The sequence below is a fragment of the Oncorhynchus clarkii genome, chromosome 22 (genome assembly GCF_045791955.1).
Source record: "Oncorhynchus clarkii lewisi isolate Uvic-CL-2024 chromosome 22, UVic_Ocla_1.0, whole genome shotgun sequence".
NCBI classification, from domain to species: domain Eukaryota; kingdom Metazoa; phylum Chordata; class Actinopteri; order Salmoniformes; family Salmonidae; genus Oncorhynchus; species Oncorhynchus clarkii.
Genome location: NC_092168.1, coordinates 31,356,268 through 31,383,317, shown reverse-complemented (window position 1 = coordinate 31,383,317; position 27,050 = coordinate 31,356,268). Strand labels below are relative to the sequence as shown.

Below are 27,050 nucleotides of genomic sequence, written 5' to 3'. Positions count from 1 at the left end.
TCTCAAGACATCAGTCAGGAAGTTAAAGCTTAGTCACAAATGGGTCTTCCAAATGGACAATGACCCCAAGCATACTTCCAAAGTTGTGGCAAAATGGCTTAAGGACAACAAAGTCAAGGTATTGGAGTGGCCATCCCAAAGCCCTGACCTCAATCCTATACAAAATTTGTGGGCAGAACTGAAAAAGTGTGTGCGAGCAAGGAGGCCTACAAACCTGATTCAGTTACACCAGCTCTGTTAGGAGGAATGGGCCAATATTCACCCAACTTATTGTGGGAAGCTAAGGGAAGGCTTCCTGAAATGTTTGACCCAAGTTAAACAATTTAAAGGCAATGCTACCGAATACTAATTGAGTGTATGTAAACTTCTGACCCACTGGGAATGTGATGAAAGAAATAAAAGCTGAAATGAATCATTCTCTCAACTATTATTCTGACATTGATTGATGATCCTAACTGACCTAAAACAGAATTTTTACGAGGATAACATGTCAGGAATTGTGAAAAACTGAGTCGAAATGTATTTGTCCCAAAGCCACTCCTGCATTGTCTTGGCTGTGTGCTTCAGGTCGTTGTCCTGTTGGAAGGTGAACGTTTGCCCCAGTCTGAGGTCCAGAGCACTCTGGTGCAGATTTTCATCAAGGATCTCTCTGTACTTTGCTCTGTTCATCTTTGCCTCGATCCTGACTAGTCTTCCAGTCCCTGCCCCTGTAAAACATCCCCATAGCGTGATGCTGCCACCACTGTGCTTCCATGTAGGGATGGATGGTGCCAGGTTTCCTCAAGACGTGACGCTTGGCATTCAGGCCAAAGTGTTGATTCTTTGTTTCATCCGACCTGAGAATCTTGTTTCTCATGGTCTGAGAGTCTTCAACTCCAAGAGGGCTGTTATATGTCTTTTTACTGAGGAGTGGCTTCTGTCTGGCCGCACTACCGTAAAGGCCTGATTGGTGGAGTGCTGCAGAGATGGTTGTCCTTCTGGAAGGTTCTCCTGTCTCCACAGAGGAACTCCAGAGTTCTGTCAGAGTGACCATCGTGTTTTTGGTCACCTCCCTGACCAAGGACCTTCTCCCCTGATTGCTCAGTTTGGCCGGGCGGAGAGCTCTAGGAAAAGTCTTGGTGGTTCCAAACTTCTTCCATTTAAGATTGATGGAGGCCACTGTGTTCTTGGGGACCTTCAATGCTGCAGACCTTTTTTGGTACCCTTCCCCAGATCTGTTCCTCGACACAATCCTTATCTCAGAGCTATACGGACAATTCCTTCGATCACATGGCTTGGGTTTTGCTCTGATGTGCACTGTCAACTGTGGAACCTTATATAGACAGGTGTGTGCCTTTCCAAATCATGTCCAATCAATTGAATTTACCGTAAGTGGACTCCAATCAAGTTGTAGAATCCTCTCAAGGCCGACTCTTTTCTCTGTATATATCAATGATGTCGCTCTTGCTGCAGCTTGCTGCTGGTGATTCTCTGATCCACTTCTACGCAGATGACACCATTCTGTATACATCTGGCCCTCCTTTGGACACTGTGGTAACAAACCTCCAATCAAGCTTCAATGCCATACCACACTCCTTCCGAGGCCTACAACTGCTTTTAAATGCAAGTAAAACTAAGTGCATGCTTTTCAACCGATCGCTGCCCACACTCTCCCGCCCGACTAGCATCACTACTCTGGACGGTTCTGACTTGTGGACAACTACAAATGTCCACAAGTCAGAACCGTCCATATGGACAACTACAAATGCCTAGGTGTCTGGTTAGACTTTAAACTCTCCTTCTAGACTCACATTAAGCATCTCCAATCCAAAATTACATCTAGAATCAGCTTCCTATTTCGCAACAAAGCCTCCTTCACTCATGCTGCCAAACACACCCTCGTAAAACTGACTATCCTACCGATCCTTGTCTTCTGCGATGTCATTTACAAAATAGCCTCCAACACTCTACTCAGCAAATTGGATGTTTCTGTTTGTCACCAAAGCCCCAAATACTACCCACCACTGCGACCTGTATGCTCTCGTTGGCTGTCCCTCACTACATATTCGTCACCAAACCCACTGGCTCCACGTCATCTATAAGTCTATGCTAGGTAAAGCACCGCCTTCTCTCAGCTCACTGGTCACCATAGCAACACCCACCCGTAGGACGCGCTCCAGCAGGTATATTTCACTGGTCACCCCCAAAGCCAACACTTACTTTGGCCGCCTTTCTTTCCAGTTCTCTGCTGCCAATAACTGAAACGAATTGCAAAAATCACTGAAGCTGGAGTCTTATATCTCTCTCTCTAACTTTAAGCATCAGCTGTCAGAGCAGCTTACCGATCACTGTACCTGTGCACAGCCAATCTGTAAATTGCACACCCAACTACCTCATCCCCATATTATTACTTATCTTCTTGCTCTTTTGCACCCCAGTATCTCTACTTGCACATCATCATCTGCACATCTGTCACGCCAGTGTTGATGCTAAATTGTAATTATTTAGCCTCCATGGCCTATTTATTGCCTTACTTCCCTACTCTTCTACATTTGCACACACTGTGCATATACTTTTCTGTTGTGTTATTGACTATACGTTTGTTTATGTGTAACTCTGTGTTGTTGTTTTCATCACACTGCTTTGCTTTATCTTGGCCAGGTCGTAGTTGTAAATGAGAACTTGTTCTCAACTGGCCTACCTGCTTAAATGAAGGTTAAATAAATAAAGTTTCAAAAATGATCAATGGAAACAGGATGCATCTGAGCTCAATTTCGAGTCTCATAGCAAAGGGTCTGAATACTTATGTAAATAAGGTATTTCTGTTTTATTTGTATAATTTTGCCAAAAATTCAAAATAGCTGTTTTCTCTTTTTCGTTATGGGGTATTGTGTGTAGAATGCTGCGATTAAAAAAAAAGTTTAGAATAAGGCTGTAATGTAACAAAATGTAGAAAATGTCAAGGGCTCTGAATACTTTCCAAAGGCACAAATATATTTTGGTTATATTTGAGATTCTTCAAAGTAGCCACCTTTTGCCTTGATGACAGCTCTGCACACTCTTGGCATTCTCTCAACCAGCTTCATGAGGAATGCTTTTCCAACAGTCTTGAAGGAGTTCCCACATATGCTGCACACTTGTTGGCTGCTTTTCGTTCACTCTGCAGTGCAACTCATCCCAAACCATCTCAATTGGGTTGAGGTTCCGGTGATTGTGGAGGCCAGGCCATCTGGTGCAGCACTCCATCACTCTCCTTCTAGGTCAAATAGCCCTTACACAGCCTGGATGTGTTTTGGGTCATTGTCCTGTTGAAAAACAAATGATAGTCCCACCAAGCGCAAACCAGATGGGATGGCGTATCGCTGCAGAACGCTGTGGTAGCCATGCTGGTTAAATGTGCTTTGAATTCACTGACAGTGTCACCAGCAAAGCACCGCACCCCATCACACCTGCTCCTCCATGCTTCACGGTGGGAACCACACATGCGGAGATCATCCGTTCACCTACTCTGTGTCTTAGAAAGACACGGCGGTTGGAACCGAAAATCTAAAATTTGGACTCATCAGACCAAGGACATATTTCCACTGGTCTAATGTCCATTGCTCGTTGTTCTTGGCCCAAGCAAGTCTCTTCTTATTATTGGTTTCCTTTAGTAGTGGTTTCTTTGCAGCAATCTGAGGTGCAGTTAACTCTAATGAACATATCTTCTGCAGCAGAGGTAACTTTCCTGTGCCGTCCTCATGAGAGCCAGTTTCATCATAGTGCTTCATGGTTTTTGCGACTACACTTGAAGAAACTTTCAAAGTTCTTGAAATGTTCCAGATTGACTGACCTTCATTTTTTAAAGTAATGATGGACTGTAATTTTTCCTTGCTTATTTGAGCTGTTCTTGCCATAATATGGACTTGGTATTTTACCAAATAGGGCTGTCTTCTGTATACTACCCCTACCTTGTCACAACACAACTGATTGTCTCAAACGCATTAAGAAGGAAAGAAATTCCCCAAATTAACTTATAACAAGGCACACCTGTTAAATGAAATACATTCCAGGTGACTACCTCATGAAGCTGGTTGAGAGAATGCCAAGAGTGTGCAAAGCTGTCATCAAGGCAAAGGGTGGCTACTTTAAAGAAACTCAAATATAACATATATTTTAATTTGTTTAACACTTTTTTTGGTTACTACATGATTCCATATGTGTTATTTCATAATTTTGATGTCTTCACTATTACTCTACAATGTAGAAAATAGTAAAAAATCAAGAAGAACCATTGAATTAGTAGGTGTGTCAAGTTTTGACCAGTACCATGTATATATATATAATTATTATTTTAAAAAATCCATAATTTTTTTCAATGTAGTTACGAGTATAGGCTATGAATGTCACACCCTGACCTTAGAGATCCTTTTTATTCTCTATGTTTGGTTAGGTCAGGGTGTGACCTGTGGGAAAGTCTATGTTTTCTATTTCTTTGTTTTTGGCCGTGTGTGTGTGTGTGTGTGTGTGTGTGTGTGTGTGTGTGTGTGTGTGTGTGTGTGTGTGTGTGTGTGTGTGTGTGTGGTTCCCAATCAGAGGCAGCTGTCTATCATTGTCTTTGATTGGGGATCACATATAAGTTCAAATAAAATAAAATGTATTTATATAGCTCTTCGTACATCAGCTGAAATCTCAAAGTGCTGTACAGAAACCCAGCCTAAAACCCCAAACAGCAAGCAATGCAGGTGTAGAAGCACGGTGGCTTGGAAAAACTCCCTAGAAAGGCCAAAACCTAGGAAGAAACCTAGAGAGGAACCAGGCTATGAGGGGCGGCCAGTCCTCTTCTGGCTGTGCCGGGTGTAGATTATAACAGAACATGGCCAAGATGTTCAAATGTTCATAAATGACCAGCATGGTCAAATCATAATAATCACAGGCAGAACAGTTGAAACTGGAGCAGCAGCATGGCCAGGTGGACTGTGGACAGCAAGGAGTCATCATGCCAGGTAGTCCTGAGGCATGGTCCTAGGGCTCAGGTCCTCCGAGAGAGAGAAAGAAAGAGAGAATTAGAGAGAGCATACTTAAATTCACACAGGACACCGGATAAGACAGGAGAAGTACTCCAGATATAACAAACTGACCCTAGCCCCTCGACACATAAACTACTGCAGCATAAATACTGGAGGCTGAGACAAGAGGGGTCAGGAGACACTGTGGCCCCATCCGATGATACCCCCGGACAGGGCCAAACAGGAAGGATATAACCCCACCCACTTTGCCAAAGCGCAGCCTCCACACCACTAGAGGGATATCTTCAACCACCAACTTACCATCCTGAGACAAGGCCGAGTATAGCCCACAAAGATCTCCACCACGGCACAACCCAAGGGGGGGCGCCAACCCAGACAGGAAAATCACATCAGTGACTCAACCCACTCAAGTGACGCACCCCTCCTAGGGACGGCACGAAAGAGCACCAGTAAGCCAGTGACTCAGCCCCTGTAATAGGGTTAGAGGCAGAGAATCCCAGTGGAAAGAGGGGAACCGGCCAGGCAGAGACAGCAAGGGCGGTTCGTTGCTCCAGAGCCTTTCCGTTCACCTTCACACTCCTGGGCCAGACTACACTCAATCTTATGACCCACTGAAGAGATGATTCTACAGTAAAGACTTAAAGGTTGAGATCGAGTTTGCGTCTCTCACATGGGTAGGCAGACAATTCCATAAAAATGGAGCTCTATAGGAAAAAGCCCTGCCTCCAGCTGTTTTCTTAGAAATTCTAGGGACAATTAGAAGGCCTGCGCCTTGTGACCGTAGCATACGTGTAGGTATGTACTGCAGGACCAAATCAGAAAGATAGGTAGGAGCAAGCCCATGTAATGCTTTGTAGGTTAGCAGTAAAACCTTGAAATCAGCCCTTGCCTTGACAGGAAGCCAGTGTAGGGAGGCTAGCACTGGAGTAATATGATCAAATGTTTTGGTTCTAGTCAGGATTCTAGCAGCCGTATTTAGCACTAACTGAAGTTTATTTAGTGCTTTATCCGGGTAGCCGGAAAGTAGAGCATTGCAGTAGTCTAACCTAGAAGTAACAAAAGCATGGATTAATTTTTTGCATAATTTTTGGACAGAAAGTTTCTGATTTTTGCAATGTTACGTAGATGGAAAAAAGCTGTCCTTGAAACAGTCTTGATATGTTCGTCAAAAGAGAGATCAGGGTCCAGAGTAACGCCGAGGTCCTTCACAGTTTTATTTGAGATGACTGTACAACCATTAAGATTAATTGTCAGATTCAACAGAAGATCTCTTTATTTCTTGGGACCTAGAACAAGCATCTCTGTTTTGTCCGAGTTTAAAAGTAGAAAGTTTGCAGCCATCCACTTCCTTATGTCTGAAACACAGGCTTCTAGCGAGGGCAATTTTGGGGCTTCCCCATGTTTCATTGAAATGTACATTTGTGTGTCATCCGCATAGCAGTGAAAGTTAACATTATGTTTTCGAATGACATCCCCAAGAGGTAAAATATATAGTGAAAACAACAGTGGTCCTAAAACGGAACCTTGAGGAACACCGAAATTTACAATTGATTTGTCAGAGGACAAACCATTCACAGAGACAAACCGATATCTTTCCGGCAGATAAGATCTAAACCAGGCCAGAACTTGTCCGTGTAGACCAATTTGGGTTTCCAATCTCTCCAAAAGAATGTGGTGATCGATGGTATCAAAAGCAGCACTAAGGTCTAGGAGCACGAGGACAGATGCAAAGCCTCAGTCTGATGCCATTAAAATGTCATTTACCACCTTCACAAGTGCAGTCTCAGTGCTATGATGGGGTCTAAAACCAGACTGAAGCATTTCGTATACATTGTTTGTCTTCAGGAAGGCAGTGAGTTGCTGCGCAACAGCCTTTTCTAAAAATTTTGAGGGGAATGGAAGATTCGATATAGGCCGATTAGTTTTTTATATTTTCTGGGTCAAGGTTTGGCTTTTTCAAGAGAGGCTTTATTACTGCCACTTTTTGTGAGTTTGGTACACATCCGGTGGATGGAGAGCCATTTATTATGTTCAACATAGGAGGGCCAAGCACAGGAAGCAGCTATTTCAGTAGTTTAGTTGGAACAGGGTCCAGTATGCAACTTGAAGGTTTAGAGGCCATGATTATTTTCATCATTGTGTCAAGAGATATTGTACTAAAACACTTGAGTGTCTCTCTTGATACTAGGTCCTGACAGAGTTGTGCAGACTCAGGACAACTGAGCTTTGAAGGAATACGCAGATTTAAAGAGGAGTCCGTAATTTGCTTTCTAATAATCACGATCTTTTCCTCAAAGAAGTTCATGAATTTATTACTGCTGAAGTGAAAGCCATCCTCTCTTGGGGAATGCTGATTTTTAGTTAGCTTATTTTCCTCAATTAAGTTGGAAAAATAGGATGATCAGCAGCAGTAAGGGCTCTTCGATACTGCACGGTACTGTCTTTCCAAGCTAGTCGGAAGACTTCCAGTTTGGTGTGGCGCCATTTCCGTTCCAATTTTCTGCAAGCTTGCTGCAGAGCTCGGGTATTTTCTGTATACCAGGGAGCTAGTTTCTTATGAGACATGTTTTTGGTTTTTAGGGGTGCAACTGCATCTAGGGTATTGCGCAAGGTTAAATTGAGTTCCTCAGTTAGGTGGTTAACTGATTTTTGTCCTCTGACATCCTTGGGTAGACAGAGGAATCTTTGTGTTGTCTGTGAATTTATAGCACGACTTTTGATGTTCCTTGGTTGGGTTTGTCATTTTTCTTTTGGGTTTTGTGGGATCTTGTTTTCTGTTTAGTGTCTGTACCGGACAGAACTGTGTACTTTTGTTTTCACTTTGGTTATTTTGTTTGAGTGTTTTTTGAAAATTAAAAATCATGAACACTTTCCACGCTGCGCTTTGGTCCACTCCTTTCGACAAGAGCCGTTACAATGAATTTATGAATTTCACTGATCAATGATATGGTTGCTCTAAAAACAATGTTTCTTTATTGTGATGAGTAGGTAGAGTATCTTATAATAGTTGTTTTTGACAGTAGGTTACTAGGTCATCTAACTGACATGCATAGTAGTAATGATAATAAGTAATTGTAAGTATAATGCAGAATTGATACAAAAGATGTCAACATTCATCTTCTGATTTATTTGTGCACACCAGACAGACAGCATATTGCACATGACTAAACCCATTTACTATGGACAAACAAACAGTGTGTTTACAATCCAATTTTATTGCCAGATCGAGTTTTGTATGGTAAACTGTTTCAATTAATACTAGACATTATAACCAATCACAAAGGGCCAGTGAAATTAAACTTCCTCGCTTTCGCCGGAAATATGGGAAGGAAAGGTTGAATGCGGAAATGAGACTCTCACTGTGAGGAGTACTTGTACAGTTGCGATCGGGAGGGTGAGAGAAAATATCAACAGAAGACGCTTGCGTTCTCGGGCAGCGCTTGAGATCAGTCATGGATGATACTGAAAATCTTTTATTTTTCTAATGCGCTTGGAACTAATGAAGAAGTGTGCATGCTATCAACAGCAACGACGATCTGCGTTATTTTGTTTTCGTTCTATTCTCTTTTTCAATCTCTTCCTTTAAAAGAATGTGGTTGAATCCAGAGGAAGTTTTGCTGAAAAACGCGCTGAAGCTTTGGGTTACCGAAAAATCAAACGATTTCTTCATTTTGCAGCGCCGAAGAGGACATGGGGATTCAGGGGGAAAATTTACAGGTAATACGCCATCTACTCCCATTCATCTAACTGTCTTTCGTCTGATTTCAGCAGCTTTAGTAGCCTATATTACCACTTGGACACACCAGTCTACACCACGCAACACAGTAACAACTAATTTATAAACAATGTTGCAAATAACTGCGATTCAACCAATATTTTTTTGGGTTGATATTGTGCTGGGAGTATGTATCCCAGAGTGACTCCCAGCATGTCTCCGAGCATAATGTCGAAAGACAATTTTTGGTTGAATTGCAGCTACCGTATGTTGCAACTTGCCATAGCCTTGGCTACAGTGTAGGATCCGGGTTTTGCAAAGCTTGGAAACATATTTCCCATATTTTTTTTTCTCCCCATATTTGGGATTATCAAAACAATGTTTTCTTTGTAACTTAAAATAATATGTGCCATGAAGCCTTGGAGCAATAACAGGCAACTTGTTAACATATCACTTGTTTTTTGGACTGTATTTTCTTTCAGGTCTTCATATGTTCTTTACAATTCCATACAGTTTTTGTCTGATGATGGACCATGATAAGGTGTCACCTGGTCAGTTTTTGTCTGATGATGGACCATGATAAGGTGTCACCTGGTCTTGTTTTTGTGTAATCTTCATTGGGATTTTCACTTTAAGATAGAACTGTATACCTCAGGCACAGGAGAGGATAGGGAGTATCATCTCGTAAAAACAATTATAACATTTACTGGCAAGAGTTTAGAGTATTTGTTTGTTGCCATGGTTTCCAAAGTGTGTGTGTATATATATATATATATATATATATATATATATATATATATATATATATATATATATATATATATATATATATATATATATATATATATATATATATATCAGTGCCTTGCGAAAGTATTCGGCCCCCTTGAACTTTGCGACCTTTTGCCACATTTCAGGCTTCAAACATAAAGATATAAAACTGTATTTTTTTGTGAAGAATCAACAACAAGTGGGACACAATCATGAAGTGGAACGACATTTATTGGACATTTCAAACTTTTTTAACAAATCAAAAACTGAAAAATTGGGCGTGCAAAATGATTCAGCCCCCTTAAGTTAATACTTTGTAGCGCCACCTTTTGCTGCGATTACAGCTGTAAGTCGCTTGGGGTATGTCTCTATCAGGGAGGGGGGGGGGGGGGGGTTAGCCAGGAGGAAGGCATGGCCAGCCGTTGAGAAATGCTTATTGAAATTTTCGATTATCATGGTTTTATCAGTGGTGACCGTGTTACCTAGCCTCAAAGCCGTGGGCAGCTGGGAGGAGGTGCTCTTGTTCTCCATTGACTTTACAGTGTCCCAAAACCTTTTGGAGTTAGAGCTACAGGAAGCGAATTTCTGCATATCGCGGGGACTATTCGATGCTATGGCAGTCCGTCACAGGATGTTTTTGTGCTGGTCAAGGGCAGTCAGGTCTGGAGTGAACCAAGGGCTATATATGTTCTTAGTTCTGCATTTTTTGAACGGGGCATGCTTATCTAAGATGGTGAGGAAATAATTTTTAAAGAATGACCATGCATCCTTGACTGACGGGATGAGGTCAATATCCTTCCAGGATACCCGGGCCAGGTCGATTCATCTGTGGGACGAAAGGTCAGAAGAAGCCCTAGTTTTTGGCTCTTACAAAACCACACCCTACTTTTGTTATGGGAAGAGAAGAACAAGTACAATATCAATTTGATTTTTTTTTATATCCATAATTTGATTAAGATAAAACATAAAAAGGGTATTGAGCAGCACTGAAACATCTGCAACGTCTAGTACTCTGTCACTAGCTAAAATAACTTCTGCTTCCTATTGCACAAAGAACACTTTCCTGTGAGGGACATTTAAGGTTTCCTTTCTCTCAACCTCTGAGCACACTGTACATGTCCATTGTCCACAGACATACAAACTCAGTGAACAATATAAGCCGAACAAAATACATGATTTACAGCGCTTACATTTTACAATGTACACTGTTGAAGTAAGCGGTTAGGTGACGAATAGGTTTGAGTTGCCAGGGTACAATGGTTCAGAGCGGCAGACAGGCAGAGCTTAATAGTTGTGGTGTGGTCTGGGATGGGCAGTGCTCCAGGAGAGAGTTATTTGTCTGGTGTTCAGTTTGTCTTCCATCCCTCTCCTCTTTTGTGGCGGAGCGGTTGGGTGGGGGTGGGAATGCCAAACACTAGATAGTGATCTCACAGCGACCAGACTGTAGCCTAATGAAAGTAGTAAGCCTAATGCCTTGTCTTGCCTGCTGTGTGCTTATTACATATTTGATTTGTCAAATCATTAACAGACTGTTCTTGCTAACGTATTTAAAAAAAAATTGTAGCTGAGGCCATATGCTGCAGCTGACTGTTACTTGCACTTTGATGGGACTGTTTTTCCCAGCTCTCCCTAAATGCTCCATTCTGTTGAAAATGGCTGTGCTTAGCAAAGGAAAGACAGAATTAAAACTAGACAAGAGGGACTAGTGTTTGGTGGCTTTGGCCTCAGTGGAAAACCATGATCCTGATTAGCGGTGGAGTTAGAGATACTATGATGATGAGTCTTGGCTCTGTTATGGTACCTCAGGATATTAGAGATTGTTAGAGCGTGTATCTGGTTCCTTTAAGGTGATGACTGGTGGGGTGGAGGAGGTTGTTCCAGGTTTAATTTAGCCTTCTCAACACCTAATAATACAAATGAGTTTGGTATGTTAGGGAAGTTTGTAGTTTTTATGCCATGGCTTTGGGGCTTCACATGTGGAGGATTTGTGGAGAGGGAGGGGTCTCGATTCCAATACTGTTACCCTATGATTCTAGTGGACCAATGTAGTGACAAACAGAGGATAACAATACTTATGTTGAAACTCCTTAATAGCTTTTATGTTCTATGTTATGTTCTCACATAATGTGGCCATTATGAGACTGTTAGTGACCATTAGTGGTACCAGTTTATGTCCAATCTCTTTTGTAATGCCTCAAGGCTGGCATCCAGTGCTCACTGTGGAATGTCTGAGTCTGTTATACACATGATAATGTCTTTAGCTTTCTGGCGTTATGTCCAATAGGTGCCGTTGTGCCCCATCTGCTTAAAGGCACAATCTGTAAAACTTCCTGCTGTCCAACAAATGATAACCATTGATTATTGTAGAAAATGCCTTATGAGCTTAGTACAATTGTTGTCTTACCATATGAAAATATATGATATAACCGTTCATATGGGTTGGTATAATGTTGCCTCTTTCCCATGTGTCAATGAGCTCATTGATATGTGTGTGTTGTCAGAGGGTATTTCTCAGTCATTTCTGGTCTTTTTCTGTGTCTGACTGCTCTGGTCTGTCCAGGTCTTCTGGTGGGAGCTCTGGACACAGTGCTGGACTCCAACGCCCGGGTCACACCATTCCGTATCCTGCTACAGGTGCCTGGGTCACAGGTCAGCTGGACTATAGCTTGTGGTAAGCTCTGAGAAATGTCTCTCCTTTTCCTCTCGCCGATGCTCATATTTGTCGGTCGGTAGGTCCCTGCTTCTACTCTCTTCCTCTGGCTCTCTCTCTGTGTATCTATTTCTCTGATGTGTGTGCGCGTGTGTCTGTTGTTATACAGGTGCTGCTGTTGAGGACATGAACAGGCATTGGGACTGGCTGGTCCAGAATCTACTCCACTCTCTCTCAGTATTTGAGAACAAGGAGGATGTCGCCAGCTTCGTCAAAGGGAAAGTCAAGGTACTGTACTATTAGAATAAGATTAACTATATACCTGTGATACTCTGTAAATACTATGTAGGCCTACTATCAACAACTACTGTGTTCAACTTAATCTGACTCAAATGTTGTCTCTTGACTTTCTTTTCTATTTCTGTGTATCTTGCTCTCACTCTGTTTTGCATTTTTGTTTCTCTTCCTCTTTCTTTCTCTCATTGCCCATTTATTTCTCTTTCTCCCCCAGGGTCTGATAGCAGAAGAGGTGAGGGGGAAGCAGGCGGCTCAAGAGGAGGACCCAGAGAAGTTCCGGGAGGTACTGCTGAAGTTTGAGCTGCGTTTCGGCCTGCCCTCCTCAGAGAAGCTGGTCACCACCTACTCCTGCTGCTGCTGGAAGGGACGCGTCCCCCGGCATGGCTGGCTCTACCTCAGCATCAACCACATGGCCTTCTACTCCTTCCTGCTGGGAAAGGAAGGTCTATCCCCTTAGTCTGAACTGGTTGTGTCTGTTAATTAGAAACTCTAACCTCTGTTTTCCAGTTGTAAAGATGACAAGCCCTTTATATGTCTTGTGAACTGTGACATACTTTCCACAGTAAACATTGTGCCTTTTTAGTTAAAGTGATACTGCAGAGGTTTTGTATAACTTCAGCCAGTAGTTTTGAAAGTAGCCCTCGAGAAAAAACGTGTCCCTGAAAATTGTGCGTAATTGTGTACAATGTCATTAATTTCGTATGATATGTAACGTCCTACAAAAATAAAATAGAAATGGGTATTATCTGTTACAAATTCCAATTTGTACAATATATTTAAGAATTCCAATTTGTATAATATCTTACACATTTTTAAGTGCTGAAGATCCTGTTCAATCTCTTTAACCATTGAAATCTCTTCAGTGTACAGTTGTCTTCTAAACCTAACCCCTGACCTTTGACCACTTCTCTCTCCCTCAGTGAAGTTTGTGATCCCGTGGGTGGAGGTGACGAGGCTGGAGCGGGTCTCCACTGGCCTCATGACGGACATGGTGCGTGTGACAACGCGGCGGCGCCAGCGGGACTTCTCTATGTTCCTGAGCTTGGATGAGGCGTTCGGGGTCATGGGTCAGCTGGCTGACATCGCACTGCGACGCCTGCTGGACAGTGGAGGTCTAGAACTGGATCAAGTCCTCCAGCAGTCCTCCAACATCACCAAGAGGTCAGAGGGCAACGCAGAATAAGTTAGATGAAGTTGTATTGTAGTGTAAAGGAGGGCAGGTGATTTTTTTGTGGGTGTGTCATTCGGTTTGTTCAGATTCATATTATCTGTTCTTTGTTGACTTACCTCACAGTTCTGAGAGGATTGGATTGGTGTCAGCAATCTGATTGATCGGTTGCTTTCCTGATTAAATAGTTTGATAAACAGTAATTTAATAAGTTTGTCTCATTGTTATCTGCTTTGGTCAAAAGAAACCTCATCAAGCACTTCCTGAAAATCCCTGATATCTTGACTAATTTACTTCCCTCTAGTTTTCTACCATCCTCTGTATAACCTTGCATAATAGTGTGACTGAATGTGTGTGTTTTAGTTCCACCTGTAGTACATTCACCATCATTTTCAATTTCAGGTTTTTGTGTGTAAAATGACAGTTTTCAGTGGTAAAATTGTACTTTAGAGCTGAGCTAAAGCATTCAGTTAAATATTTCTATGAGTGTAACAGACTGTTTAGTTGTATTATTTATTTGGTAACTTCCTCACATGCAACACTTGCCAAGTGGGTGATATTTTTGTCCCTCCCCCATCATTCAGCATAGTGTAAATTCCTCATCACCATAACAGGAAGTGAAAAATGATCTGACCTAAATTGCAGTGACCAAAATAGTCTGCCTGGATCGGAGTGTATCTGGATTCTTTATAAGTTTTCCTTATCATAGCTGTCAGTCAGAAATGTCTGAGTCACTAAAGGTAACGAGGCCATGAGGATTCACCCTCAGTCCCTCTTTTACTCTCTCTCTCTATCCTGGAGGAGAATTCCTAACTGTCACTCGTTTTCTACAGAACAGATCTCTGTCTGTGTCAGTCTAACTCTTCCCCCTGTCAGCTAATTAACTTTCTATGAGTGTCACACTCTAACTCTTCCCCTTTCCCCTCAGGGTTCTGGAGGAGCAGGCATTGAGGGCGTACGTCCTGGCTCTTTTCCGGCTACCGCGGGCCGAGTGTCTCCAGGAGGTGGCTCTGTGTTCAGTGTGGACGCCCCATGCCCGCTGTCACACAGCTGGAACACTCTACACCACCGACAGCTATCTATGCTTCGCCAGTCGAGAGGAGGGCCACTGCAGCCTGCTCATCCCCCTTTCAGAGGTATCCATCGTATCATACTGCAGTTGACTCTGCTGGCTTACCACTGTTTACAGTGTATAAGTGTTGTTGGAAGTGTTAGAGCTTACATCTTTAGCTTTACCATGGTGAACTACATTAGTTGCTATACACCAGAGTCGTGTATGAGATGTATGGCTCTTGCATACATAAACAAGTTATTCAAAGTTTATTACTGTGTTAATACCATTTTACCATATATTTTTCCTTACTGTACCATACTACCAACATTTCCTTGGATCTTGACCTTTTACCTCTGTTTCTTCCTGTGCTGCCAGGTGATCTCCATAGAGAAGGCTGAGAGCACCAGCCTGCTGCCCAACCCAGTGATCGTCAGTGTGAGGAGTAAGAAGGCCTTCCAGGTGATCGAGCTGCAGGACAGAGACAGCCTGGTGGATAGTCTGATGTCACGGCTCAGAGCCCTGCAATGGAAACACTCCATGTTCCACAGCAAGAAATCTCTGGTATGCTACAGCAATACTACGAGCCCATAAATGCCTGTTGTCAATTTCGCACATCATATCTCATGGTGATGCCCAACAGGCCTAGTCCAAGAAGCAGAATGCAACTGCACTGCAAGGACATATATGATTACTGCTAGTATTTTTACACACAAGTTAGTCATTCATTGTGTATATTTGACAAATTCTGGTGTTTGGGTGCTCCAGACGTCCTCGTCTCCCTACTATACCTTCTACTATGACACCATGTACTGTGACGGGGAGGAGATCGAGGAGAGACCACTACGTCACACAGTGAATACAGAGGCTCTGATGGCACACTACCACCAATCTCAACCTGACCTCAACAATAGCACGGCTGTGAGTATGGAAACAAGTGCACCGTCGGCCACAACCCTGATATGGCTGGAGCCTCCGTTATTATGATGTTTACATAGCAGATACCATAATAATGGTGGCTGCAGGGATAGCAGGGCCACATTGGCCAATGTGTCTAGGCTTGACATTTAGCATTGGTTGCCTGTTTCTGTTTTAAGCAACTCCTTTGTTGTTGTCATGCTAAATATTAGACTAAATTAGAATTCTAAATGTTTAGCATGACAACAACAAAGGAGTTGCTTTAACCAAAAGTGGCAACTAAACTTCAAGCCTATTAGAAACAGACTGGTAACCAGGGTATGGTATATGTGATATAGTGGTAGTTCTGGGATGAGGTTGTGATTCTGTTACACCTTTTTCATTATTTAAACATATATTGATCCCTGTTCCCCCCCTGACTGGCACACTGGGCAACTTTACCTCCCAAGGCTATTGTTGAGAATGTGCTTACAGTACTACAATACTCTGTTTGCTCAAGGGTGTGTGTGTCCTGTGTGTCCTGTGTGTGTGTGTGTGTGTGTGTATGTGTGTGTGCGTCCTGTAGACCATGGAGCAGGTGAAAGAGCGTCTGTGGGATGACCACTTCTCTGCGTATGGTCGAGGTGTCCACATGTTCCGCACAGAGAAGATCCAGAAGCTGGTTGCCATGGGAATACCAGAGTCGCTACGGGGAGAGCTATGGATGACCTTCTCTGGTGAGCGGTGGAGGAGTCTGAGGTCATTGGTTGCTATAACAACAGGTCAAATATACAGTACCAGTCAAAAGTTTGGACACACTGTCAATGTTCTAGGTGAATGGAATAAGGCGGAGTCAGACGCAGGACACAGGTATGAGTAAAGCCACGATATTTACTCAAATTCAACAATAATCCAACAAGGATAAACATAAACAATCTAGATCACGTACACGGAACCACTTGACAAAAACAATCACGCACAAAACAACAGGGGAAGCCAGAGGGTTAAATAAGGAACACTGATTATGGAATGGAAACCAGGTGAGTATAATGAAGACAAAACAAAACGAAAATTAAACATGGATCGGTGGTGACTAGAAAGCCGGTGACGTCGACCGCCGAACGCCACCCAAACAAGGAGAGGGACCAACTTCGGCGGAAGTCGTGACACACACCTACCTACTCATTCAAGGGTTTTTCTTTATTTGTACTATTTTCTACATTGTAGAATTTATAGTGAAGACATCAAAACTATGAAATAACACATATGGAATCATGTAGTAGCCAAAAAAGTGTTAAACAAATAAAAATATATTTTATATTTGAGATTCTTCAACGTAGCCACCCTTTGCCTTGATGACAGCTTTGCACACTCTTGGCATTCTCTCAACCAGCTTCACCTGGAATGCTTTTCCAACAGTCTTGAAGGAGTTCCCACATACGCTGAGCACTTGTTGGCTGCTTTTCCTTTACTCACCGGTCCAACTCGCCCCCAAACCGTCTCAGTTGGGATGAGGTCGAGTGATTGTGGAGGCCAGGTCATCTGAGGCAGCACTTCATCACTCTCCTTGGTCAAATAGCCCTGACACAGCCAGGAGGTGTGTTTTGGGTCGTTGTCCCGTTGAAAAACAAATGATAGTCCCACTAAGCGCAAACCAGATGGGATGGCGTATCGCTGCAGAATGCTGTGGTAGCCAGGCTGGTTCAGTGTGCCTTGACCTTTAAGTAAATCACAGACAGTGTCACCCCCACACCATCGTTCCTTCTTCTCCATGCTTCACTGTGGGAACCACACATGCGGAGATCATCCATTCACCTACTCTGCTTCTCACAAAGACACAACGGTTGGAACCGGTCTAATGTCCATTGCTCGTGTTTCTTGGCCCAAGCAAGTCTCTTCTTCTTATTGGAGTCCTTTAGTAGTGTTTTTCTTGCAGTAATTCAACCATGCAGGCCTGATTCACACAGTCACCTCTAAACAGTTGATGTTGATATGTGTCTCTTAATTGAACTCTGTGAAGCATTTATTTTTGGCTGCAATCTGAGGTACAGTTAACTCTAATGAACTTATCCTCTGCAGCAGAGGTAACTCTGGGCCTTCTTTTCCTGTGGCGGTCCTCATGAGAGCCAGTTTCATCATAGCGCTTGATGGTTTTTGCGACTGCACTTGAAGAAACTTTCAAAGTTCTTGAAATTTTCAAAATTGACTGACCTTCATATCTTAGATGGACACACCTGTTATTTGAAATGCATTCCTGGTGACTACCTCATGAAGCTGGTTGGGAGAATGCGAAAAGTGTCAAGTTGTCATGAAGGCAAAGGGTGGCTACTTGGAAGTATCTCAACTATAAAATATATTTTGATTTTTTAAAATACTGTTTTTGGTGTCTTCATCAAATTAGAAAATAGTAAAAATAAAGTAAAACCCTTGAATGACTAGGTGTATCCAAACTTTTGACTGGTACTCTATTTAAGGGTGGGGTTATCTTTAGGGTAGATATCTGTATATCCTCAAAGGAGGGAGAGCGAGTACTGTTCTGTGTTCTGCTCGACTGCCTGCTTTCAGTTCCGTTCCTATGTACAATGCCTAGCATTTATGGTATTTCCCATTTTATCTTAGAGTTTGGTGAGGGGCTTTTAGCAGGCAAGCAGTTCCCTTTTTTCAAAACCAGAAGTCTTGATGCAACTTTGTAGTCTATTCTCAGGGATCCTGCTTTGCTTTATTCTGTTAATGTCAGAGTTGATGTCATATGGAATCCAGATCAGTAGGATTCAGTGGGCATACAAATAGCTTGTGACCTCATCTCCAATGAAAACAAGCAATTAGGCCTGTGTGAACACACTGCACAGACTGCACCAGAAACAGACTGGCAGCAGACTGGCTCCACTCCACTGTGATGGACCTGAACAGACTGTTTTCTTTGCCCCCATGTCAAACTATCCCCAGTCACCTGTTTACTCCCTATCAATGTTCTACATACATCACATCCTCCAGGGGGAGTCAACAAAGGGCAAGAGCTCCAAACAAGCCTTGTCCCAAAGTAACCCCTATCTTTTTGGTGTTTCCAGATCTGAAGAAACCAGATAGGTAACTTATCCATTCCTTTCAGATCTGCAAACACTTCCGGGTAGGAACAAAAGAGAAGAGTTAGGGCCTAGGGGATGTTTTCCAACCAGGCCTTTATGTACATGTAAGTGCTTATATGCTGTTGCTGTGTAACACCGACACCATTCTCCCTGGAAATACAGACTCATCGTCAGAGTTGGCTTCCCACCCAGACTACTACTCGGGGCTGGTGACGGAGTCTATAGGGCACAGCAGCCTGGCCACGGAGGAGATCGAGAGAGATCTGCACCGCTCGCTGCCCGACCACCCCGCCTTCCAGAACGTCACGGGCATCGCTGCTCTACGCCGCGTCCTCACCGCATATGCCCACCGCAACCCCAAGATTGGCTACTGCCAGGTAAGGTATCCACTACCATACAGTAACCTATGTCACAATGTGTATACAGTGCAGGTAGAGTATAACTGACTGCCTATCATTCTTCCTAGTCAATGAATATCCTGGCATCTGTGCTGCTGCTGTACACTAAAGAGGAGGAGGCCTTCTGGCTGCTGGTGGCTGTGTGTGAGAGAATGCTGCCTGACTATTTCAACCGCAGAGTCATAGGTGAGAGGTCAAACTGACCTGCATAGGTTTACCACTGCTATTGTTACTACATTGCTATTACTACAGCGATGGTTCGTCTACTTCCACTTTTACTGACATTATAGCTAGTACTGTACATTAGATGAAGTACTAAAAATAGAACTATCAAAATCATAGCAGATCAAACATTAGTAGGTCTAATAGTAGCCGGTCTGGTGTTTAGGTGATTTGAATGTGGGGGTTTTTCTCCGTCAGGGCTGTTTTTCTGCCCTAACCGCAACAGAGCCAACAATAACTCAAGGCTTTCTTTAGCCAGCGTGAAGCGTGTGCTGAAACACAAGCTAATTTCCTGTGCTTTGTGCCACTATTTATTTCTGGCGCATATGAAATGCATTCAAAGTAATTTCCTCTTCTGTTCTGCTTTGAAATTGCAGTTGTTTACTTATTCTCCTTAGAAAATAGATTTTTCATCTCCATGTGGCTTCCTGGTTCAAATAAAGTCTTAAAAGATCACTTATCTGGGATATTACACAATGAGAGCATGTCATTCTCACACACGTGTGGAAGTCAAGACATCATGAGTATACACGTGTATAGAGCATACATCCACGAGACCATTAAATTCCCTCTATGGGATGATAAAGGATGTTCTGTACTTCTATAGAGGTGTACGTTCATGAGTTTATCTATATTAATGTAGATTTTCACTTGTGTTTGCAGGTGCTCAGGTGGACCAGTCAGTGTTTGAAGAGCTGATCCAGGAGCGTCTTCCCGAGTTGGCTGAGCACATTCCCGACCTCTCCCCCCTCTCTTCCCTCTCCCTGTCCTGGTTCCTCACCCTCTTCCTCAGTGTGCTTCCCTTCCGCAGCGCCGTCTGTGTGGTAGACTGCTTCTTCTTCCACGGCATCAAAGCCATCTTCCAGCTAGGGCTAGCTGTGCTGGATGCGAACGCTGCGGCACTGTGTGCTAGTGCAGATGACGGCCAGGCCCTCATGATCCTCACTGGGTAATGCATATGGAGGAATGCATGCATGTCTACACACAGTTCACATCTGAGCATAGTCTACATTCTCACACAAACTTCTCTGCCTGCAGCTTTCTGGACCACGTGAAGTACGATGAGAATCCGTCTCCACCTGCCCCTCACCCTCCCTCGTCTCCGAGGGGGGAGGAGGAGTGCAGCACGACTGTAGAACTACACACCCTGATCACAGACCTCATCATTGACTCCTATGAGGTAAGACAGCACTGCAATACTCCCTCCACACCACCAGAGCGTAGTTGTGAAAATGTGGCACTGATGTTTGTTCTCGTTGTGTGTCCCTGTCCTGTTTTGTCAGAAATTTGGAGACCTGACGGTGAGACAATTAGAGTGGTTGCGATGCAGACACCGGATCCAGGTTCTCCAAGCACACGAGGACATCACCAAGGAGAACGCAGTGGGTCTTTCATATCACATCTCAAACAGTCACACGCATGCATGAAATACACCATGACCAAAGGTTGAAATCGTACACATTTCCGCTCCAAACTGCTTGACCCTTCCCGTCTCTCTGTGTGTAGCTCAGGGTGGTGACCCCAGATGTCTCTCTCTCCCCTGAAATCCTGGCTGATGTCTACGACCTCTTCAAGGTACTTCAGTTCAATTCAATACACCGTTATTTATCTTCCCAGGACCACTAAGAAATGCATTGCCAGAGCACGATGATAACGTCCTCCACATATAGTCCAACTGTACAACAACACATCTGTGTCTGTTTCTCTTATAGACAGAGCACTTCATCAACCTGTACTGGGGTGATGGGAGCACCACTGTGGCTCTCCAGCACCATGACCAAGGCCAGCCCTATGTGGAGCAGTACAGAGTGGACCGGGCCCAGTTCAAAAGCCTGTACGTGCTACTGGTTCCCTGGCTGTGTGGCCTCCACACTGACACCGTGGCTCACCGGACCTTCACACTGCTGGACCAGGACAGAGACTTACTCATCACCTTCAGAAAGTTTGCCGGGTGGCTGGGTATTTATTTTAAATGTACAACAAAACACAAGTCTCAGAAGTGAGAAGGGTTGCGTTGCACCAGATTGAGCTAATTTACATATTGTGTGTGTGTGTGTGTGAGAACAAGAGAGGGAGGGTGTGTGTGTGTTTAAAAGAGGTAGGGAGAGTGAGTATGTGTATGCCTGAAGAGATAATGTGTGTAATATGAGTGCTTTCATATTATGCTTTCATGGGCATCTGGAATTCAGCCCACCAGGGTTTTATGGGAATCAATATGCAGCCAAGGCTTTTAGGAGGAGCTGCCACTGCTGTGTACAGTACATTGACTGAAGTAGAGAAAATATGTAAATTCACCTCTTAAACTCAGAGCTGAAGGGCTCCCTCTGTGGTCCTCTATCCTTTAGAAAGACAGTATTAACACTAACTGACACACATTGTGATTTAAAGCCAATTGTAATGGTGACAATTCTGTGTCTCTCTCGGCATCAGACACACTATACTGTGAGGAACTGAATGAGAAGATCAGACTTCTGTATCGTTTGCACATACCTCCAGGTGAGTCACATAGCCTTCCTACGGTGTTTTACTCCTCTTTCAGACATGTACTTTAGCTGGACATGCAACTATCTTTGACTAGAGATCCATTAACATTCATCGTAATGCGACTGTCTCCTGTAGCTCTGACTGAGAGTGAGGATGACTCTCCTCCACTGAAGAGCCCTCTGCTGTCCACTACCAGACCACTCCATATAGAGATGCCTAATGGTAACTTCATGCTTCAAGTGTTCCAGGTTCACGTTTCTAGCTCTGTCCTGTTCAGATGATCACGTTGATGTAGCTCCTGTGTGTGTTCATGTTGAAGAGGAGATCAGAGACTATCAGGAGCAGTTGAAGCAGATGTTGAAGGACCTGGCTCAGGAGAAGAATGTGGAGAAACCGCTACCTCTAATGAACCAGGTACATACAGGGCATTCAGAAAGGATTCAGACCCCTTGACTTTTTCCACATTTTGGTACATTACAGCCTTATTCTAAAATAGATTAAATATGTTTTTCCCCTCAGCAATCTATAATGACAAAGTAAAAAGTATTTTAAACATTTTTTCACATTTATTAAAAATAAAAACAGATACCTTATTTACATAAGTATTCAGAACCTTTGCTATGAGACTCAAAATTGAGCTCAGGTGCATACTGTTTCCCTTGATCATCCTTAGAGATGTTTCTACAAGTTTATTGGAGTCCATCTGTGGTAAATTCAATTGATTGGACATGATTTGGAAAGGTACACACCTGTCTATATAAGGTCCCACAGGTGACAGTGCATGTCAGAGCAAAAACCAAGTCATGAACTCGAAGGAATTGTCCGTAAAGCTCAGAGACAGGATTGTGTCGAGGCACATACAGTGCCTTGCGAAAGTATTCGGCCCCCTTGAACTTTGCGACCTTTTGCCACATTTCAGGCTTCAAACATAAAGATATAAAACTGTATTTTTTTGTGAAGAATCAACAACAAGTGGGACACAATCATGAAGTGGAACAACATTTATTGGATATTTCAAACTTGTTTAACAAATCAAAAACTGAAAAATTGGGAGTGCAAAATTATTCAGCCCCCTTAAGTTAATACTTTGTAGCGCCACCTTTTGCTGCGATTACAGCTGTAAGTCGCTTGGGTATGTCTCTATCAGTTTTGCACATCGAGAGACTGAATTGTTTCCCCATTCCTCCTTGCAAAACAGCTCGAGCTCAGTGAGGTTGGACGGAGAGCATTTGTGAACAGCAGTTTTCAGTTCTTTCCACAGATTCTCGATTGGATTCAGGTCTGGACTTTGACTTGGCCATTCTAACACCTGGATATGTTTATTTTTGAACCATTCCATTGTAGATTTTGCTTTATGTTTTGGATCATTGTCTTGTTGGAAGACAAATCTCCGTACCAGTCTCAGGTCTTTTGCAGACTCCATCAGGTTTTCTTCCAGAATGGTCCTGTATTTGGCTCCATCCATCTTCCCATCAATTTTAACCATCTTCCCTGTACCTGCTGAAGAAAAGCAGGCCCAAACCATGATGCTGCCACCACCATGTTTGACAGTGGGGATGGTGTGTTCAGGGTGTTGCTTTTACGCCAAACATAACGTTTTGCATTGTTGCCAAAAGGTTCAATTTTGGTTTCATCTGACCAGAGCACCTTCTTCCACATGTTTGGTGTGTCTCCCAGGTGGCTTGTGGCAAACTTTAAACAACACTTTTTATGGATATCTTTAAGAAATGGCTTTCTTCTTGCCACTCTTCCATAAAGGCCAGATTTGTGCAATATACGACTGATTGTTGTCCTATGGACAGAGTCTCCCACCTCAGCTGTAGATCTCTGCAGTTCATCCAGAGTGATCATGGGCCTCTTGGCTGCATCTCTGATCAGTCTTCTCCTTGTATGAGCTGAAAGTTTAGAGGGACGGCCAGGTCTTGGTAGATTTGCAGTGGTCTGATACTCCTTCCATTTCAATATTATCGCTTGCACAGTGCTCCTTGGGATGTTTAAAGCTTGGGAAATCTTGTTGTATCCAAATCCGGCTTTAAACTTCTTCACAACAGTATCTCGGACCTGCCTGGTGTGTTCCTTGTTCTTCATGATGCTCTCTGCGCTTTTAACGGACCTCTGAGACTATCACAGTGCAGGTGCATTTATACGGAGACTTGATTACACACAGGTGGATTGTATTTATCATCATTAGTCATTTAGGTCAACATTGGATCATTCAGAGATCCTCACTGAACTTCTGGAGAGTTTGCTGCACTGAAAGTAAAGGGGCTGAATAATTTTGCACGCCCAATTTTTCAGTTTTTGATTTGTTAAAAAAGTTTGAAATATCCAATAAATGTCGTTCCACTTCATGATTGTGTCCCACTTGTTGTTGATTCTTCACAAAAAAATACAGTTTTATATCTTTATGTTTGAAGCCTGAAATGGGGCAAAAGGTCGCAAAGTTCAAGGGGGCCGAATACTTTCGCAAGGCACTGTATCTGGGGATGGGTACCAAAACCTCTCTGCAGCATTGAAGATCCCCAAGAAGACAGTGGCCATCATCATTCTTAAATAGAAGAAGTTGGAAACCACCAGACTCGTCCTAGAGCTGGCCACTTGGCCAAACTGAGCAGTCGGGGGAGAAGGGCCTTGGTCAGGGAGGTGACCAAGAACCCGATGGTTACTCTGAGAGAGATCCAGAGTTCCTCTATGGAGATGGGAGAACCTTCCAGAAGGTTAACCATCTCTGCAGAATTCTACTAATCAGGCCTTTATGTCAGAGTGGCCAGACAGAAGCCACTCCTCAGTAAAAGGCATATGACAGCCCGCTTGGAGTTTGGCAAAAGGCACCTAAAGGACTCTCAGACCATGAGAAACAAGATTCTCTGGTCTGATGAAACCAAGATGGAACTCTTTGACCTGAATGCCAAGCGCCACGTCTGGAGAAAACCTGGCACCATGCTCTGGGGAGAGCCTGGATTTGAATCCGATCGGACATCTCTGGAGACACCTGAAAAAGTCAAAGGGTCTGAATACTTTCCGAATGCACTGTACAATAAGGAAGGAATTAAATCAGGGACCCAATAAACAGTCATTAAGTCACAACAAAGGTATAATAAACTTGCATTGCTTTCTACAGAGGGAGTTCATCCAGTTCTGTAAGACCCTCTACAGCATGTTCCATGGCAACCCAGATGAGAACGAGCTCTTTCAGGCCATCGCTACAGTGACCAGCCTGGTGCTGCAGATCGGTGAGGTCGGCCACCGCAGCCGGTCAGAGGTCAGCAGCGAGGGCGGGGCCGGAGACGAGGTAGAGGAGGATCACAGGGAGGGGAGTCAAGAAGACCACCCTGTCTTCAGCACCAAAGAAGGAGATGGAGAGAGGCAGGAGGGGACCAGGAAGAGTTCCGAGCGGTCTGAGAGTTCGAGCGAGTGGACGGTCAGCTACGCTCAGATCCTGGCCTCGCTCCTCACAGAACAGCAGCTGGTCAACTTCTTTGAGAAACCACTGGACCTGTCAGCAAAGGTGGCTGTAGCAAAGGTGAAACAGTACCATGAAAGGGCCGGTCTGCTTATGCTTCAGCAAGGAACCAGCTGATTTAACATGACCAAGAGAATGACCATGTGACCCAATACTGGGTTTCTAATCTAGTTGCTTGTCTAGATGCCAGGCAGATTTGTCGCCAATAAGTTGTCTGTGTCCTCCGTCCTACAAGGATGAGTGGGTACCAAGAGTCCATATGTGCCTATATTGAGTTGTAGGTCTGTTAAGCACGAGGGAGAAGTACTGTAGATGTGTAGGTCTTCCTATCCTGATGAAATGTGGCCTCGTCTACTGGGACCAGCCGCTCAGTTTGAAAACAGGTTTACCAAACCGGAGGTGGCTGAGACGTGCATGATAATCAATGACTACATGTATCAACCAGTCAATCATATATATACTACTGTGAGAACATCCAACACGATGCACTACATGAAACACCATGAAAAGGGATATTAACATTTCTCAGTATTTGTAGACATTTTCATTTTCCTTCATCCAGTCTATCAAATGGGAACAAATTCAAATATTTTCTGACATTGGCTGCGTGGTTGGTAATACAGCCTAGGCAGGATCTTGTTTGCCATATCTTCCAACCTCAAGGAGAGCAGACAAGTGTTATTTTCCTGCCAAATATTTTGCCTCTATTTACTGCGCAATGTTTGTCATACAATAATGGAACATTGGAATGTCACCTTTGTGTGTAACATTGTAAATGTACTTATATTTTGTCCTGTATTGATCTAATGTATTTTGTTCTTTAAGAATTCCTATGTTAAGTGTTCTGTAACTGTTTGAGCCTGTTATTCTACCAAGCATATTTCTTAATTCAAGTGTTAGTGACCAGTATTGTATTATAGACCAAAGTCCTACACACCTTCTCAAAATCAGTTGAGATACCAACTACACAAACGATACCGCTGTGCCTCAGATTTGGTTAAAGGGGTCTTCTATAGAGAGAACTTGATTTTGCCAATAAAATCAGTAATGACATTTAGCTTTGGGTTATTCCAGAACCTGACTGTCCAGTTCACTGATGCACCTTTTTTTTCCTTTACATTTTTAGTGCACTGAAGTTCACTTGAGGTGCATTATAAATGTGACCTTTGATCAATTTCATGTCTGCTGCACAGTCTAACATGGTTTGTTTGTAAATTATTAAAACAATATGCCTCATCCATGTCTTGTTCTGTCTTTCAAAGATTGATTCACTAAGGAGATTTTAGACCCTCAAAAGCCCATTGTGTAATGGAATGTCCACCAGAGCTATTGACAGATAATTTGTACCATAAGATAAACTTCTCTACCATAAGCCAACTCCATTTTAGAGAATTTGGCAGTATGTCCAACCGGCCTCACAACCGCAGACCATGTGTAACCGTGTCAGCCCAGAACCTCCACATCCGGCTTCTTCACCTGCGGGACCGTCTTGAGTCCAGCCATCTGATGAAATTGTGGGTTTGCACAATTGAAGAACTTCTACACAAACTGTCTGAAAAAGTATTGGAAATTCTCATCTTCGTCCTCACCAGGGTTTTGACCTGACTGCAGTTCAGCGTTGTAACCGACTTTAGTGGGCAAATGCTCACTTTCGATGGCCACTGGAGAAGTGCTCGTCACGGATGAATCCCGGTTTCCAACTGTACCGCAGACAGCATGTATGGCATTGTGTGGGAGAGCAGTTTGTTGATGTCAACGTTGTGAACAGAGTGCCCCCATGGTGGCGGTGGGGTTATGGTATGGACAACGAACACAATTGCATTTTATCGATGGCAATTTGAATACAGAGATACCATGATG

The 27,050-nt window shown here is 43.4% G+C and overlaps 1 protein-coding gene across 2 annotated transcripts; it reads left to right on the top strand.

Annotated features, from left to right (window-relative positions):
- The first annotated feature begins 8,326 nt into the window (after positions 1–8,326).
- On the top strand, positions 8,327–26,430 carry LOC139380775 (TBC1 domain family member 8-like). Of its 2 annotated transcripts, none has more exons than XM_071123787.1 (20): positions 8,327–8,705; positions 12,035–12,145; positions 12,294–12,412; positions 12,636–12,864; positions 13,342–13,582; positions 14,518–14,725; positions 15,019–15,204; positions 15,409–15,561; positions 16,124–16,274; positions 18,786–19,000; positions 19,090–19,207; positions 19,907–20,192; positions 20,282–20,423; positions 20,527–20,625; positions 20,750–20,818; positions 20,956–21,202; positions 21,674–21,739; positions 21,863–21,949; positions 22,023–22,141; positions 24,849–26,430. In XM_071123787.1, the coding sequence occupies exons 1-20, from the start codon at positions 8,579–8,581 to the stop codon at positions 25,305–25,307; spliced, it is 3,432 nt and encodes a 1,143-aa protein (XP_070979888.1). In that variant the 5' UTR covers positions 8,327–8,578; the 3' UTR covers positions 25,308–26,430. The 2 variants fall into 2 exon arrangements, with proteins under 2 accessions (XP_070979888.1, XP_070979889.1); XM_071123788.1 differs by having other exon boundaries at positions 22,047–22,141; positions 24,849–26,428.
- The last annotated feature ends 620 nt before the right edge of the window (positions 26,431–27,050 follow it).

Bases quoted from the DNA above. Each gene is read 5' to 3' on its own strand.
- LOC139380775 (XM_071123787.1), top strand. From the start codon at position 8,579: ATGTGGTTGAATCCAGAGGAAGTTTTGCTGAAAAACGCGCTGAAGCTT. The intron at 19,208-19,906 runs GTGAGAGGTCAA...TTGTGTTTGCAG, and splicing joins TTTCAACCGCAGAGTCATAG to GTGCTCAGGTGGACCAGTCA. The intron at 21,950-22,022 runs GTAACTTCATGC...ACGTTGATGTAG, and splicing joins CCATATAGAGATGCCTAATG to CTCCTGTGTGTGTTCATGTT.